Source organism: Lampetra planeri, chromosome 42 (assembly GCF_965212315.1).
Source record: "Lampetra planeri chromosome 42, kcLamPlan1.2.h2, whole genome shotgun sequence".
Classification (NCBI taxonomy): Eukaryota; Metazoa; Chordata; class Hyperoartia; order Petromyzontiformes; family Petromyzontidae; genus Lampetra; species Lampetra planeri.
This window is the reverse complement of record NC_136148.1, coordinates 4503526-4521199: the sequence shown is the minus strand read 5'-3', so window position 1 is coordinate 4521199 and position 17674 is coordinate 4503526. Positions and strand designations below refer to the sequence as shown.

At 48.9% G+C, this 17674-nt stretch overlaps 1 protein-coding gene across 2 annotated transcripts; it reads left to right on the top strand.

Annotated features, from left to right (window-relative positions):
• Positions 1–735: 735 nt before the first annotated feature.
• SSR1 (signal sequence receptor subunit 1) lies at positions 736–16145 on the top strand. Of its 2 annotated transcripts, none has more exons than XM_078613807.1 (9): positions 736–1069; positions 5619–5746; positions 6383–6479; positions 6927–7054; positions 7654–7788; positions 8547–8620; positions 9793–9871; positions 11193–11289; positions 15625–16145. In XM_078613807.1, the coding sequence occupies exons 1-9, from the start codon at positions 994–996 to the stop codon at positions 15690–15692; spliced, it is 882 nt and encodes a 293-aa protein (XP_078469933.1). In that variant the 5' UTR covers positions 736–993; the 3' UTR covers positions 15693–16145. The 2 variants fall into 2 exon arrangements, with proteins under 2 accessions (XP_078469933.1, XP_078469934.1); XM_078613808.1 differs by lacking the exon at positions 736–1069 and adding an exon at positions 3483–3665.
• The last annotated feature ends 1529 nt before the right edge of the window (positions 16146–17674 follow it).

The window sequence follows — 17674 nt, the reverse complement described above, 5'->3', positions numbered from 1 at the left end:
TATAATGCAATACAACACAGAGAGTCGGCTAACATAACAGTCAACACCCTACCTGGTTGATTACGTTCTTCCCAAGATTGCTAAATTTAGCAGCAGCACCTGCAAATCCTCCTCTGAGTGAGCAGCAATCACCAGATGGGAATGTGTCCAGATCCCTCTACCCCCCCTACCCCCCACACCCCCCCTACCTTTCCTACCCCTCCCACCCCCTTTACCCCACCTCCGACCCCTCCCACCCCCTTTACCCCGCCCACCACCTTTTTCCTCCACCCCCTTTACCCCTCCCACCACATTCTTGGAACTTTCGGTCAAGTCACGTAGATAGAAAATAAAAGTGTTACAATTAAAAATGTATTGAAAATAATAAAATAATAAAAACCACCCCTTTTACCCCTCCCACCCCCTTTAAAAATTAATTGAAAATAATAAAATAATAAAAACCACCCCTTTTACCCCTCCCACCCCCTTTAAAAATTAATTTAAAATAATAAAATAATAAAAACCACCCCTTTTACCCCTCCCACCCCCTCTAATCCTCCCACCCCCCACGTACCCCTCCCACCCCCCCACCCCCTCAAGCTTGAGTCGGGGGGGAGTGGGGGGATCCGGATCCGCACTCCCTTTCACCCCTCCCACCCCCTCGACCCCTCCCACCCCCCAGTACTCCTCCCTCCCCCTCAAGCTTGAGTCGGGGGGGGGAGTGGGGGGATCCGGATCCGCACCCCCCTTCACCCCTCAAGCTTGAGTTGGGGGGAGGATCCGGATCCGCACCCCCCGCCACCCCGAATCCGTGAGCTCGAGAAGCCGCCGAGTGTCGCGTTCTCTCTCCCACAGCAGCAGCAGCAGCCGTCACCACCAGCACCACCAGCAGGGCCTTCATCAGCACCATCACCAGGGCCTTCATCAGCACCACCACTACCACCAGCACCACCATCAGCAGCAGCATCATCGGCACCAGCAGCAGCATCAGCTAGGGCCTTCACCACCATCACCATGTTCCACGGCGTCTCCAGACTGCTCGTCGTGTTGCTGCTGGCGATGCCGCTCGCCGTGCTGCTAAACGGCAAAGGTAGGTCAACAACAACAATATATCTAACGTGTTGTTGTTGTTGTTTGTTTTGTGTTGAAACGCTCATAGCCGACGACGAGATTTGACTGTCGGATTCGACTGAAGCGAGCGACGTTGCGGTCAATGGGGGCCGTTCGCTTGTTCGCGTGAGGGGGCTAAAAAAAAACACAAAAATTAACGCGATTTCTTTACAAACGAGCGTCTTATTTAAAGCGACGCGTTGTTTTTTTAAATCGCTGGTAAAAGTTTAGCGGCGGTGGCGGCGTTGGGGGGGGTTTGAGTCATTCAGTGCAGCTTTGCTGAGGGGGAGAGGAATGAACGCTGACGTGGCCCTGCCGAGGGCCTCCTCCTCCCCTCCCCCCTTCCCCCTCCCCCCTTCCCCCCCCCTTCCTCCTCCCCCCCCTCCCCCCTTCCCCCCCCTTCCTCCTCCCCCCCTCCCCCCTCGCATTTTACCACCGCGACCGACGTCGACCGTTGCCCCCCCCCGTTTCTCTCCCCCCGTTGCCCCCCCCCCATTGCCCCCCCCCCCCGTTTCCCCCCCCCCCCGTTGCCCCCCCCCCCCTCCTGGCGTCCACGTGGCGGCGGCGCGAGGCAACGGGGAAGGGGCCCTGCGAACTCTCTCGGGGCACCCCTCCTCGCCTTGCTCGCCTCGCCCGCCTCGCCGCGTCTAAAGCGGACTAGGAATTGCAAAAGGCTCTGGGGAATCTTTTTTCTTTAAATATTTTTTTTCGTGCGCTCGTTGAAGTCGTGGCACTTGCGCGGGGGGGGGAGACGCACGCTTTGATGGCATTCGACGGTGCCGAATTTGCGGCCCGCGGTCGAACTCGTGGTCGTGGTGGTGGTGGTTTTAGGTTTTTTTTTCCCATTTTCTTTTTGTTTTTAAACCAGTTTTACCGTCCACCACCCGACACGGCCAATCAGCAAAAAAGTGTCACGTTGACAAAAGACAAATAGTTCACTGCTTTAGCCCACCGGTGTGTTGAAGCGTGAAACCACAACATTTACAATTTTTGAGTAGTACGACGTTTCGCTGGTAATTGCATCCAGCATCATCTGGCAATTCGCCAGAATGGTGAGGCTCTGCTCTTGCTTCCGGTCTTAAATATAAATAACACGATCTAACCCAAAAACGTTGATTATGAATAATATTGGTCGCGAAAGCCTACGTGATCTCACTGCGACTCGGCGCAATTTTCACACGGGCCGCAACCATATGGTGTGGTCAAGCACACGACCCGTCACTTTAACACGCAGTAAAGAAGGCTTTCGCGACCAATATCGATCAAATACAGGGGTTTTTTTCTAGGGGTCGTGGGTTTAGATCGCGTAAATATATAAATGTGTCGTTAAAACCCGCCACCACCCGACACGGCCATTACTTTACATCACGGTCAAATTATTTCTCGAACCTGTTGTGTTTTGTTTAATTCACCCGTTCATCTCCTCACCCCCCCTGTGCATTGCCACATGATACGTAATTTCGTTAAACTATCATTTGTGGCCAAGTCGCTTCTGGAAAAGAAGCTTAATAGCTCAGTGGGCCTTACCTGGTAAAAAATAAAATCTCCTAGGCCACTACTGTATCTTGTAAGTGAATTATTTTCCACTTCAAATCCATTCAACTAAGGTTACATTTTTTTTAAATTACAATACCTCTGTAACTTGGGGAACAGGGGGGCATGACGATTACAGATGACCAAATATGAAGTTGTGAGCATGTGGTATGTGTGAAAAATAAAATGTATAACTATGCAAATCACTTTAGCCATGACAGCTTACCATACTGATAATTAAATTATCCTGAGGACAAACACATGTTGGAAATCTTACATAATATGTGTGTGTGCATTGCATTATTTTATATTAGTTTTGCAGTAACATTTCTTGCTGTGGATTTCACACCTGATGATGATTGCTTGTGTTGCAGTCGAAACGTTGTGATAATTTTTATTGTTTTATTTGTATTATTTTATTATTTCCCTTCTACGTGACTTTACCGAACGAACCAAGAATAGGAATCCCTGCAGTCACGAAAGCTTTATATAAAAATTTAGTTTTGCAGTGTTAGGCTGCCACCATATATGGATGTATAAAAGGTTTGTTGTAACCCGACTCACCTCATCCTGGTAGTCGTACCCATTCAGAGACGTAGACACAGTGTCAGCGGGTTCTCAGCTGCTGGAATAAGAGGTAACTAACGCATCCATTGGCATGCATCCTTCTCTCTCCCAATCCATACGTTCCTCTCTCCATGTCTGGGCTAACCACGAGGTTGGCATTGCTGATTGAACTCTCCCTCGATCTCGCCTGTTCCTCAACCTCATGTGTTTCAGCTGGATGTGATTTTATTTCGCCTTTGCAGTCTCATATGTTCTGAATCCCAGTCTTTGGGCACCGCCTTTAGTCGATTTGAATTCAAATAGTGCCTTGTCAGATGGTTGGGATGCGTTTTTGGGTTGTACTGTGGCTTTGTTTGGCGCCGTGACGTTTCTCACAACCACATACGTGCTGGGATCTTCATCAATTCGGCCGATGATGAAGAAGCTGCCACCAGGACGAGGAGCGGAACGTCAGACATCGTGCCGAATAGCACGCGGTACATCCCAGAAACACATCGGAGAGCTGTCCGTCACAACTGCATAGACCTATGCAAACAGCAGTGGTTTTGGGTAGTTTGCTGGATCTATTGATGTGCCCAAATAACCGTAGTTTTCTTCATAACGACGACGAAGATTGGGTGTAGTAATTGTGCTCCACATGCATTCATTAGTAACATATGCTATCCGTGGGATTCGTAGTACCCCTTGAGAGTATGGTTAATTGTAATACTCTCAAGCTGACGAGAGCATACGGTTCGCATCCGTGCAGTGTATCAGTGTAATTCTGAGCATGTGTCCCTTCCCACACTTCTTTACACACTATTCAGATCTTATTCTTGGTTGTTTCTATAAAATCAAAATATAAGATATTTTTATTATTTAATATTTCCCTTCTATGTGACTTTACCGAAAGAACCAAGAATATGAATTCCTGCAGTTACGAAAGCTTCAAATCAAAATTTTATTCAGATCTTGTTTAGGTTTCTTTGTTACAGCACATCATAAGCAATATGATCAATGTTCTACATGCACAGCCTTGTTTTGTATCAATCCACCGCTTAGTGAAGTCCTCCACACATTGCATGAAGTTGGGGGTTGTTTGACGACACTCCACGCTGGTCAGTGCGAGTTGGTGAGGGCGGAGAGACTAAATGTGGAAGCATACAAGTACAGTAGGGTATAAAATTGGGGTTTTTCTGCACCACCCTCTACTGCTCACCACGTAGGCCCACAGCAATCTATCACACAGCAGTCTCCAACACTTGTGTCATGCATAGCCGTTGCCCATCCGAGCACTATCCATGCTCATTCCAACTTCACGCCTGAGATCCGATGAGATTGGGCACATTCCTGGTGATTTTGTCATCTGCACGATGAATTATTGCCAAGTAATTTCACACTTCCTGTTTACTGCAACTTCAGTGAAGTCTGCCTAGCAATTCCCAGCAAGTTTTATAAGTCACATTGAATCAACGTGAACTTGTGCTTATGAGAGCAACTATACCCACGTATTGAATCTTCCAGCATTGATGGACACCCATCCAAGCGTTATTCATGCTCAACCCTGCTTAGTTACCCATATCCATTCGGGGTTAAGTGGTCATGGGCACCATCATCATATTTGACTCTCTATTGGCAGTAATATGAAGAGGCCGTTATATGAGCTTAGGATAGAAAATGACAGTCACACCATACACAAATAACAAAGAACTCAACGCAGTTGCCAACAGGGCTGGATGCCTTAGATGGAAACTTAAATCATGGACGTTTCGGGCAATGGAAGTTCTTCATTGCACATACACAAGCCCATACACAAGCCCATACACAAGCCCATACACAAGCCTATACACAAGCCCATACACAAGCCCATACACAAGCCCATACACAAGCCCATACACAAGCTGTCAACCCCTTATCAGTGCCTACCTTATTACAGATCACTTCAGACCTTATTGGACACCCCGTGTCCTTATAAATCTCCACGTTCATCATACAAAGTCCCGTCATAAGGGAGAAACACAAATAAATAGACAATTATTATTTTTGCCCGGATGATAACGGCTGTACGCCGTATGGACCTGAACTCACTTTCCATGTACAAGAATGCGGGTAAACCGTATGGGTTGACAGATAGGCAAATGGATGAATGGGGGAAAAAATGAATACAGACTGCTTTTAACACGTGAAAATACCCTGGCGTACTTAAAAGTAAGTGAATGTGTGTAAGATTGAGAATACATTCTTGTCTGTAAAACGGTCAGATTTGTGAACATCTCCGGTGTGTTTTTGGGTTATACCGAAACCATAGAGTACAACTGCACGAACCTACACACTGGTACGCCACCAGATGTCGGCGGACCATTGGCAGGGCTGAAATGTAACGATTGGAGTGCAGCATGTACTGTGCAGTCACCACCGTCGTCGTCGTCATAACAACAATGTGATTTCAGGTCCTGCGTTTGCTCGAGCTGACGAAGACGCGACCGATGACGAAGTAGACGCAGCGGTGGAGGAGGACGAGGAGGAGGACGAGGAGGACGACGCGGAGGTGGAAGATGAAGAACCACAGACAGCCATGGTGATGACTTGCGGCGGTGGCGGCTTTCTTGTGCTCAATTATCCTGAGCGCAACTCTGCACCCGTCGTCATTATAACAAAAATTCACAATGGGGGGAAAAAATGTTAATCGCTTTGTTTTGCAGTGATTTGCATGCAAGGGACCAATATTTTATAGCCCTGTTCCAACTCTATTTAGGTGGCAGGGTGGCACAGTGGTCATGCTTGTGCCCGTCCCTACTGGACATCTGCGAAAAAGCTTTATAGCTCATCGGATCCCTCCAGTATAAATAAATATTCTGAGTTTGATTATTCTGATTCTGAAGAAGTGTCTGGGTTTATATTCCTGATCGGGCACCTTTCTGCGTGGGATTTGTATGTTCTCCCCCCTGTGTTCTGCATGGGTTGCCTTCGTGCTCTGCTTCCTCCCGTATATCAAAAACGCACAATGGAAAACATCTCAATTTAGCAGGACCCTCTGGAAAAACAGTGGGGACTATCCCTTAGAGTGGGGTCCATGTAGGTTCTGTTACCAGATGGGATGATCGTGCCCTGTATAATCTGGATGTGTGTGGATAAAATAGCTTCATCGCTCATCGGATTCCTCCAGTCTCAATCAAGATTCTGATTCTGTATTCGTGTCCCGTTTGTGCGACAGACGGGAGACGACGCGGAAGAGGAAGAGGAAGGGGGCACAGGGGAGCCCACCGCTTCCCCACATGCTCACACCACCATCCTCTTCGTCAAGGGCGATGGTATTACCTCTTTCTCCTCCTCCTCCTTGACGGTTTCCTATGTCTAACACCGCTCTTCCCAAAGCTATTTTGCCGTTCTTTCTGTGTCGGTTCTAAACACCATATACGTATAGACTGAGTTTGTGACCGATGTATATTCGAAGGATGTCTGGAATGGCGAGAAAGGCATAATTTGATGGGATGAGCAATCTTTTTTGCTCGACAATTGAACTGCACCAAGTATAAACACGAGGGTTTTGCGTGAAATTGCACAAGGATTTGCATCGAATGTTGGTTCTGTATCGGACGAATTAATGCAGATGTGGTAGTTTTTGACCTATTTCTACTCTTAATTTAAAGTTAACAGCAGTTACCGCTCAGTACTTTTGAAGGTGTGGCGAAGCTCGTTCTGACGCCTTTTAGAACGTTCACGAGCGCTGGATGCGAACTCGTTTTCTTTCGTCGCAGACTTCCCCGCCAACCGCGTTGTCAAGTTCCTCGTCGGCTTCTCCAACAACGGCTCGGAGGAGTTTGTCGTGGAGTCTCTCGATGCCTCCTTCCGCTACCCCCAGGACTTCCAGTTCTACATCCAGAACGTGAGCGCAAGAGTTCACTCGCTCTCTCGCTCAGTCACTCGCTCGCTCGCTCGCTCACTCGCCGATTCATTCGCTCGTCCGCTCGCTTGCTCATTCACACAGCGCTCAGTCACTCGCTCGCTCGCTCACTCGCCGATTCATTCGCTCGTCCGCTCGCTTGCTCATTCACACAGCGCTCATTCACTCACTTGACCTGTCCGTCCCTTGCTTATCCGCTAATCACTCGCACACCCACCCAACGATTGACTCACCGGCTCACTTGCTCACGAAACCAGTACTCACTCGCTCTTCAGTTCGCTTGCACACAGCGTTGGTGTACGGTGTTTTTTTCTGCAATATTTTACTGTCTTTTCTTAGATTTTCTGTTTGCACTTAGTCACATATTCACTTTAAGATGTTTTTTTGTTCATGTTTTTGTTTTTTGTTTGTTGCGGTTGCACCCGATTCAAGAGCCGAATGGCTCACAGGGCTACACCTAATAAATGAACTTGAACTCATACACTCACTCACTCTCTTGCTCGCTCACGGACTTTTTCACTCGCCGAGTGTTCCGTTCGCCGTCAACGCCGAGCGACGTGTGTCGCCGCGTGCCCCTCCAGTTCACGGCGCTGCAGCTGGACACGCTGGTGAAGCCCCATCACCAAGCGACCTTCGAATACTCCTTCATCCCTGCCGAGCCCATGGGGGGGCGCCCCTTCGGCCTGGTCATCAGCCTGGGATACCGCGACGCTACGGTACGCGCCTACGCACGCTCACGATCGCACGATGCGCGCGTGTACGATCGCACGTACGCGCATACTCACGATCGCGCGTAAGCACGCTTACGATTACACATACGCGCTTGAACGATGACATGTACTCGCGATCACACAGAAGGATGCTTACGATTGCACGTACGTATGTGCGTGTACGATCACACGTACGCTCGTGGTTGCGCGTTAGCACACTTACGATTGCATGTACGTGTGTGTACGATTGCACGTGTGTGTGTATGATCACACGTACGCTCGTGACCACATGTACATGTGCTCACGGTCACATTTGCACACGTACATGTGCTCATGGTCACATTTGCACACGTACACGCATGCATGACCGCATATGCACGCGTGTACGATTGCAAGTCCACGCGTTGGTGATTTATTTAGGTTTATTTATTTTTCCGTTGTGAACTCAAGCTGTGCAGAAAAAAAATCCCTCTGCGCAAATATTAATTATATTACAAATAATTCACGGACCTTTGTTAAACCACTGCTGGTTGAAGGCCTTCCCATGCCGTGTCGGTCATGAGAATTTTTTTTTACCATTCCTCACCATGCTGCTAAGTGCAGGTAGGTGAAGTATGCCCATTATTGTGCATTAGATTTGAAGGTTATGCGCAATTTGTATTTATAATCTGCACAGCTTTCAGTGACGTTGCAGTGGTGGTAGAGAAGGGGGCCGTGCTGTTAATGTCGATGGTGTTGGCATGCGTCCCCTCCCTTGTCTGCAGGCGCAGTACCGTGACGCCGTTTTCAACCAAACCGTAACCGTCACCGAGCCGGATGAGGGAATCGACGGAGAGACGTGAGTGTAGGGGCATGCGAGGCGAGCGTGGGCGAGTGAGCGTGGGCATGCGAGGCGAGCGTGGGCGAGTGAGCGTGGGCATGCGAGGCGAGCGTGGGCGAGTGAGCGTGGGCATGCGAGGCGAGCGTGGGCGAGTGAGCGTGGGCGAACGTGGGCATGCGAGGCGAGCGTGGGCGAGTGAGCGTGGGCATGCGAGGCGAGCGTGGGCGAGTGAGCGTGGGCATGCGAGGCGAGCGTGGGCGAGCGAGCGTGGGCATGCGAGGCGAGCGTGGGCGAGCGAGCGTGGGCGAGCGAGCGTGGGCGAGCGAGCGTGGGCGAGCGAGCGTGGGCGAGCGAGCGTGGGCGAGCGAGCGTGGGCGAGCGAGCGTGGGCGAGCGAGCGTGGGCGAGCGAGCGTGGGCGAGCGAGCGTGGGCGAGCGAGCGTGGGCGAGCGAGCGTGGGCGAGCGAGCGTGGGCAGTTGTGTGAATGGGAGAGCGCACGCGTCGGCGGTGAGAATAGCCAAGTGTGAATGTTAGCGTGAGCGAGTGTGAGTTGGCGTCGAGTGCGTGCCGGTGTGAAGGTGAGCGAGTCTGAGCTAAGCATGGGTGAGAGTGAGTGGGCGTGTGCGGGTTAGCAGCAAGTGTGAATATGAACGAGTGTGCGGTATCATAAGTGTTGGTGAGTGTTAGCAGATTATGTTGATTTGAGCGAGTCTGAGCTAAGTTATTTGCGGGTGCGTGAGTTAGCAGCAAGTATGAATGTGAGCGAGTGTGACATCGCGTAAGTATAGGGAACGGCAGTGTAGCGGTTAGCGCGCTGCGTTATGAACCCGGCGACCCCGAGTTTGATTCCCGCTCACGGCCAACACTAGTGACGATTATCTGAACTGGTCCTGGGCCTCGGCTAGCTCAACTCTGCCTCAAATGAGTATCTGGTGCGATGCGTAAACATTTCCACTAGGAGCCAAAGGCGGTCGGGCGTGGTGCTGGCCGCCCACTCCATAATGTGCTGTGCTGGAATTCATAGGTGCTCGCTAATGGCACTTGGCCCAAAAGTCTTTGAAGGCTATACTGGGGGGGATCTTTGTCCTTGTATGCGTGAGCTCCTGCGAGTTGAGTCCCGCCGTGATTGTGAGCTGACGTGAGTGTGCGTTAGAGCGGGAGTGAGTGGAACGTGTCGCCGTGTACCCCAGGTTCTTCATGTACATGTTCCTCGCCGGGCTGGTGGTGCTGCTCCTGGTCGGTGCACATCAACTGCTTGAGTCTCGCAAGGTGAGCGAGCCATCTTCTTGGTTCTTTCGGTAAAGTCACGTAAAAGGGAAATAATAAAATAATAAAAATAATTCTCACGACGTTTCGGCCACAACGCAAGCAGCCGTCTTCAAGTGAAGAACAGGTCTGTCGGAAAGACAGCGTCTGAGCGAGCCAGTGGATGGCTTCAGGAGTAGCCTGGTGAATTACAGAAAAACACCCCGTAGACTTGCACACAGACGTACATGGAGACACTTGGACATACAGAGAACTAAACTCGACGATTTTTATTTTAGCAGGTGAGGCCCACTGAGCTATGTGGCTCTCTTTCAGAAGCAACCTGGCCACAAATGATAGCTGTACGGTAGTGGCTTATCACGTGGACATTTATAGCAGCCAAATACTCTAAATGCATGTTTATAAATGTGGAGAGTAAAACCAGAGTACCCGGAGAAATATCGTTCGACCACGGGGATAACATGCAAACTCTAAATAATCAGGTGCCAGGGTCGAGATCGAAGCCACAACCTCCTGTATACCAGGCAAGATGGTTAACATCTCGACACCACTTGAAGCGATAGAAACCTGTCACCTTAGATGTGCTTCCATAGACTCGAACAGACACCTGGTGAATGTGTGAAATTCTGCTGGAAAACCATCATCAGTGGGCAGGAATGTTTCTGTGTGTTACATGGTTTTGCATGTAGACTCACTCGCATGGTAATTCACAGGCGACGTTTCGGACAGTAGCCCTTCTTTACAGCACGCAGAGAGGCCAGGTCAGGCAGGTCAACCTGCCCAACCGCTCTCTCTGCTGTGAATATGGGTCACTGCCCGAATAGTCGCCTATTCCATACTTTTTCATTTTAAGGCGATGTTACTGACGAAATGTTGAGGTTTTTTTTGGAAATTGCGCTTTTATACCACTGCCAATGGCGTTATCACCAACTAATTTGAGACGCATAGACTCACGTGGGCATTCGTAGACTCGCACAGACACCTGGTGCATCTCTGAAACGCTGCCTGCAAACGATGGAGGCGGGGCAGTCGCGTTACTGTGTGGTCCATGGTTTTAGGCTGGTGACCACAGTGACACTGTAGGGGGGCTATTCTTAATTGTTCACCAGTGTTGGGAGATCTCCACCAGTGTTGGAGATAGCCGCATCTGCCGTGCGATGTTCTGAAGTGGAGGTGGGGCGGTGCGATTCCAAGGTAAGATGAGCGTATGCCCTCGGCTGTGCTCGGTGTGACTTCGCTTAATCACGCACGTGTCGCTCGCTCGCACGACGAGTCGGACCTCACCGCGTGTGTCCGTGCGCCTGTCCATCGTGTCTGTGTCCAGCGCAAGCGTCCGGGCGCGAAGCCCGTGGAGATGGGGACGTCTAATCCGAACGGCGTGGATATGAGCTGGATCCCACAGGAGACCCTCAACCATATGAGTGAGTCGTTAACGCTTGCCCACTTGCGAGCACCCTTTGCTCGCTCGCTCACTCGCCAGATTGCTCACTTGCTGACCGACTCGCGTATATGCCTGGTCACTCGGTCACAAGCCAACTCGCTTCCGCATTCACTGTCTCGCTCACGCTCGTGCTCACATATTCACTTCGTGCGAGAGAGTCGTTTTACGCTCGCCTTTCTTGCTAGCGCTGCCGTTCGCCCGATTTCGCTGGTCAACTTGCATATTTTTCCCACTTGTGGTCTCGCTCGCTCGATTTCCCCTACTGTCATTTGCCTGCCGACTCCCTGGCACAAATGGCTCGCTCGCTCGACCCGCTCGCTTATTCACTGAACCACGCAAGCGAGCTCTTCTCGTTGGTTCCTTGTCGAGCGCTATTGTTAACATCTCTTCGTCCGCCAACTTATTGACCAACTGGCGTTTCGGCCCGCTCGGTCTCACTTCCTCATTCACTATCTCTCTCAAATCACATGGCCAGAGTGCCGTAGTTTGCGTTCCCGTATCGTGCAAGTCGCGCAAGCCTCATCTTATTTTCCCACATTAGCCTGCGGCGCGACATAATGCGTCCCGTTGGGGCTACCCCTACGTTACGCCAAGAGGCCTTGCAATGAAGGTGTTCAATTGTGGTCCCCAATTAGATTTAAAACTCATTTCTTGAGAACTGCTTTTTTTGTTTTCGTTTGTTGTCTTTCCCCGGCACCTTCGATTAGCACGGTTGGCTACGTACGGTGCGGAATAAGTTCAACATAGTACACACGTACATTACCCCCGAGGTTTGTAGTTTCAAAACGTGAGCTGTTCTTTTTGTGAATTTAGTTGAGCGTAAAAATCCTGATTTTCCCCCCCCACCACCTCCCTTCCCTGGCTTCGGTCACACTCTGCACCGTGCTGCGCTTTCTGTTTTTCTCACGTCCGCCGTCTTGCGCTCACCGTCTGTCCTCTCGTGCGTGACCGTGTGCCTCCGCCGATTCCCAAGAGCTAAGCCGGAGAGGTGAGTTGTGTGCGGCGCATGTCCTTGCGATGTTTTTTTTATGGCGATGGTTGTTTTGTGCCGTAAACTATTTTTATTTTACCAGGTAAGGCCCACTGAGCAATATGGCTCTTTTTTCAGAAGCGACCTGGCCACAAATGATGACTCAACAAAGTGGCTTATCATCACGTGGACATTTATAGCAGCCAAATACTCTAAAACACATGACGTTGATTCTAAATATGGAGGGAAAAACTGAGGGACCCGGAGAAAAATCCACACGACCACGGGGAGAACATGCAAACTTCAAATGTGCAGCAGGTGTCTGGGTCGTTATCGGGCCCGTCACGTCCTGTATACCAGGCGTGGAGGCTGTGCATTTCCAGGGGTCGCACTTTTGCAAATACAGTCAAAATTCTCTGTCCCTTCGTGTCTTTTGCATGGCGTGTGTACAGCGACTATTAGAGATGCAGTTGCAAGTGATTTAGCTATGCAATTGCTTTGCATGAGAGTTGATGAATTGCAGATATACTGCCTTCAAATTCACGTAAATTAATGCACGATGCTGATGAAATTGTTATTTATGTACATGAGAAATAACTCTTATTTATCTACGTTAGTGTCAGGGGTTGCACTGTGGTAACACTTGAGCCACACAGGACGAAGGACCTGGGTTCAATTCCCGACTCTGGCACCTTTCTGCGTAGAGTTCGTAGGTTCTCCCCTCTGCGTTCTGCTTGTGTTTCCTTCTCGGGCATCCTGCCATAGCTAAACACACACAGAGTGTCATTGGTGTTGGCCAAATACCCGGATGTAGCGGGACCCTCTTGAAAAAGAGCCTCGGTGTGGCTTTCCTGAATAAATACGTAATTAGTATCATGCAGCTGCTGCTTGGCAACTCTAATTCTCAATCCACTTCTGGATTGAAGCCTTCTCAAATGCGGACTTTGTTTTTCCTTCAAGAGTATGCGGTTCTAGTTTTCCATATTTGTCCACATCCTTTCTGTCCACCGTTGTATTTTACTTATCACCCTTCCTTTGGCTGTCCTCCCTGTCTGTTTCCCATACTGTGGCTTGCCAAAGTTTCAGAGGCATGTTCATGCATTAACAGACTAATTCATGGTTTGCTAATGAAATGGACAGTGCCGTTAAAACAATGTGCCGTGCGCTATATTGGGATACACCACAGCAGTAGTCGTGCTGGCTAGTTGCCCATCTCATCCACCGATCGTTAATCCCACTCCGGGGAATAGCGGCTGCGTGATTGAGACATTCAAACATTAACTTTGGAGAACCCGGGTTTAATAACTGGGGCTGGGGTGCGTATTAAGGCCCATGGTGTGTCCACATATGGACCTTTGTCAGCCCACTGCCGGATGACCTTTCATCTGCTGGGGGTGGTTAGGTGATCGCACTTCACCTTGCTAGAAGATGCATAATGCGACATTTTTGCCAGTATCAAAGTATGAAAAATTAAGAATAGGTTTTACCCTTTCTGGCAATAAAACAGGAGGTGTTCAGATGTTCAAACACCAAATAGACACCTTTTGCAAGGAATCAAGTTGCTGCAATAACCACCACGTACTTGCGGTGAACATGCCAACACACATGCTGTGATAATATATGGCATCGTGAATGCGGCGTTAGACCAGTGGTCATAGTGGCGTCGTGACGACACAATCCGCTCAGGCAGGTTTGGCAATCGGTCAGGTGGGGCCCCAATATTTGATTTATATTTGAAAGGGTAAAACCTATTCTTGTTTGTTTTTTATACTTAAAGATGCATGTTGGGGAAGGCGGGGAACATTTTGCACAATAGGGGGGGGCACAACTGGTGCATCTGCCAGTCATCTCAGTCAACCTATGGCACCTTGGTCTGTCCCATGACCTGTCAGCGAGCCTTCGACACTTCACGTGGCCTCAAAGTGCACCTGGCCTGGCACAGGCACCATGGTGATGACACCACCACTTAGTGGCGAATGGTGGGTGTTGGTATTTGTGGGAGCATAGAAGTACATCACGGCAATATTTGTTTTGCTGCACCATGTACTGCCCACCATGTAGCCATGATGCCTTAAGTCAATTCGGGTAACTTTGGGGAGATCGTTCTTGCCATTCTTCATTGACAGTGATTACTTCACCATTTTTGTATTGTTTTATTTTTACACAGAATTCTGTAACTCTTTTTACCATTGCCATACAAGTTTGCTAGGGTTATAAATTGCAATGCCATTTATTGATGTATTCAGCAAAGACGCACAACTAGGTGATTAATGGAGTGTTTGTAGAGATTAATTGGGAGAATTGTATACTGCGCACATCGGTAATGAAAAAAAACCCCAAAGGAATCTATCTCCCTTATCCAAATAGCCACAAGACTTAATTGGGGAGTTGAGGATTGTAATTATCTGCATGTGGTGTTGTGACTGCTTGAGTGTGCATGTCCTCAAATGATTTTTGCGTGATACTCAAGAGCCGAGAATCATTTTTTAATCGTACCCAGCGCTGGAAGTTGTGGAGGTGTTACCGTGCATGAAAAGAGATTCTTGCGCAGTGATTTTTTTAAGCGGAGTTGGCTAAACGTTTGCCAATGGGCAGATCTGCCACCGTTTTAGACTCTTTAACGACACGGGTGATCGTTGGGGTAATCACAAAGTGGCTTTTTACATGGGCATATAAATGTTGAACAATTGGCAACTGTAAATTAAAATATTGCTTGTTGACACCGCATTGGCAATGGTGCACAAATGCAGGGAAAAAAATTGCGCATTAATCAATACACTCTCTGTTTAAAAAAAGAAACATTGAACAATGGTCGACATTTCAGGCAATGGCTCTTCACACCGCGTAGAGAGAGGCCCTTCTGCCATTGCCCAGAAAGTCATCGATTGTGCAACTTTTACTTTTTCAAGCACTGTCATGGACGAATGTAATTTTTTGGTTAAGTCAGATGTATATTTTTAAAATGAAACATAGATAATTACCTGCAAAATGACACCCCAATATGTACGTATTTTTTGAATGTTGACTCATTTGTAGAACTGCCCCCTTATCTTATAAACTGCACTGCACTCGGACCAATTTAACTTTTTCATCAACGTTGTGATGATGGCGGTGCCTTCAATTTCCACCTACGTGCTGAATTCCACTCACCGATTCCGTAAACGAGGGGCCATAATTTTTCCACAGCTGATAACTCCCCACCCCCCGATCCCCACTGATGGTTAATCGGGATGTTTTCACGCGGTGACCTTGAGGTTGCCCCAACTCGTGCGGTTTCCTGCCGTTTTATTGACGTGTCGTTATTTTCCCCTCCTCCCCCGCCTTCCCCGTCTGTCCCGCGTGCAGACAAGGCCTCCCCAAAGCGGTCCCCGCGCAAGCGTGTGACCCGGCGATCCGAGGGCGTCAGCGAATAGAGAAAGGCCAAGTCATCACTATTTTTATTTTTTATTCTTCCCCAGACTCGTTTTGGCTACAAATTACACCTTCCGTTACCTTCCCTTACCCTCATCACCGCCACCACCGCCATCACCCCCGCTCCGCTCCTCCTCACAATTATTGTTTCAACTTCTCACCAATGTTTGTCAAACTCCACAGCGTGTCCCCGTCAAGGAGACGGCACGTTTGTAATTTCCCGCTTCATTTTTTCATTCATGTGAGAGGCATGGTAAAGCAAAGCAAGCGCCTGCCTTGTTCATATGTTCTCAAAATAAAAGACGATATTGTCATTTTTTCTCTATCGACTGTAACTCATATTTGTGGCCAACTTTTAAGGAAGTTACTTTCGGTATGATTTTGGTTTTTTTTGCAAGAGCTTGGCAAAAAGGTGTGTCCTGATGTCAGTGATTAAATTTAATTTTACAAAAATATTCCAACCTCTCCATAGTTATGTGACTTGTCTTCAGTTTTTGTGGCTGCGGGTTGCTTAATGAGCCACGGTCATTAAAAAAAACATGACGTGCCCAGATTCGCTTGCAGGAAGCAGCCAATAGGAGGAAAGGGTTGTAATTGTCATGGCGGTTAAGTGGGCAACCAATCGGTGAGCAGAATGCAGAGTTGCATTATAAGGCGATCTCTTCACAAGTCATATCTTATACTCTCTCCTCCCTTGATCACAAGATGCTCTGGAAAGCAAAACGCTCCCCTCAACTTGTGTCGGGGTTTCAAAAAGGTTGTACGGATCTGATCGTAGACAACCTCCCGCGCAGTGTAAGACGCACCCCGCAAATCTTCCTCTAATATACCGGGAGATAAAAACTCGGTGTCATAATCTGGAAAATATGGTACTCTTACAGAATATTGTGGCCGCTAACCTGGTTTGTTATGCAATTCCAACTGTTTGACCGATTAATGTAACTCTGCTTGTATGTTAACCTATCAACGTACAAATATGAGAACGGTCTTCAAAACGAACTTTCGAAGAACTCAATTACTCTTCAGAAGTTGTGCGAATGTTCATCGGCGTCCGCGGAAACGAAATCGGATTTCGGTTAATCACTCGAGTGCTTCGAAAGTAATTGCATTACCGTGACACGCTGCTCGTAGCGTAGTCTCTTCCTGCAGCCGTGGGTTTGGCAGTGGCTTACGGATTCGGATTTAGAGGATGGAGAGACCTGCCGTCCATAGCCAACCTGTCGAGGTTTAACACTTTTAGACGGTGATTCGCGTCGGTTCAAGCGTTGCGTAAGCGTGTCCACGCTCTACAAGTTTGCAGAGCTGCAGGAAATTGTTGGTTTGAGATCAAATGAGAAACATCGACTCCCCATTTCCAGGGCTGCCCCAGGGGTCCCCTGAAGGCCTGGGACTTGGAGGCCCGTTTGGGGGATGTGGCCCCCCCTTATTTCGTGACATAAAACTTCCCGTTTTGGTATTCTCTTTTGTGTGAGAACCAGGGAAAATTGCCACCGCCCCTTCAACCTCCACTTCCCCCTTCCCTGTGGGGCAGCCCTGTCTCCATTACTGCAGTTCGGGATAGAGTTTCGTAAAGCAGGGTTTCTTAAAAAGTATATTTTCCTGGCGTGCCTGCAATAGAAAAAAACGTGTGCTGTCGAGCCATTTGACGTCATGTGCACGGATGTTACTGATGTTTCATGGCGTCGCTGTGATATAATAACGACAATTCCTACACGGGCGAAATACGGCAAGCCGTTAGACTGGTGGTGACGTCCGCACGTACAACAGCTAACCCTTGCCCTCTCGTCTTCAAGTCCCGTTCATCTCGCTTTCATCTCGCCCTCATCTTCATTGTCTACAACTTCCATCTCTGTCTTCATGTCCATCATCTCTTTGTATCCCCCACTAAGCCTCTTCACGTCTCGGCGAGGGCCACGTCTGGTACATGGGCTGCCAATATTAAGAGCCCTGGCATAGGATTACCGGTGTCACGTGCCCTCCGCTC

Excerpts from the sequence above, each read along its gene's own strand:
- SSR1 (XM_078613807.1), top strand. The coding sequence starts at position 994 with ATGTTCCACGGCGTCTCCAGACTGCTCGTCGTGTTGCTGCTGGCGATG. Across the intron at positions 5,747-6,382 it reads AAGAACCACAGACAGCCATG|ACGGGAGACGACGCGGAAGA; the intron begins GTGATGACTTGC and ends TTTGTGCGACAG. Across the intron at positions 6,480-6,926 it reads CCTCTTCGTCAAGGGCGATG|ACTTCCCCGCCAACCGCGTT; the intron begins GTATTACCTCTT and ends CTTTCGTCGCAG.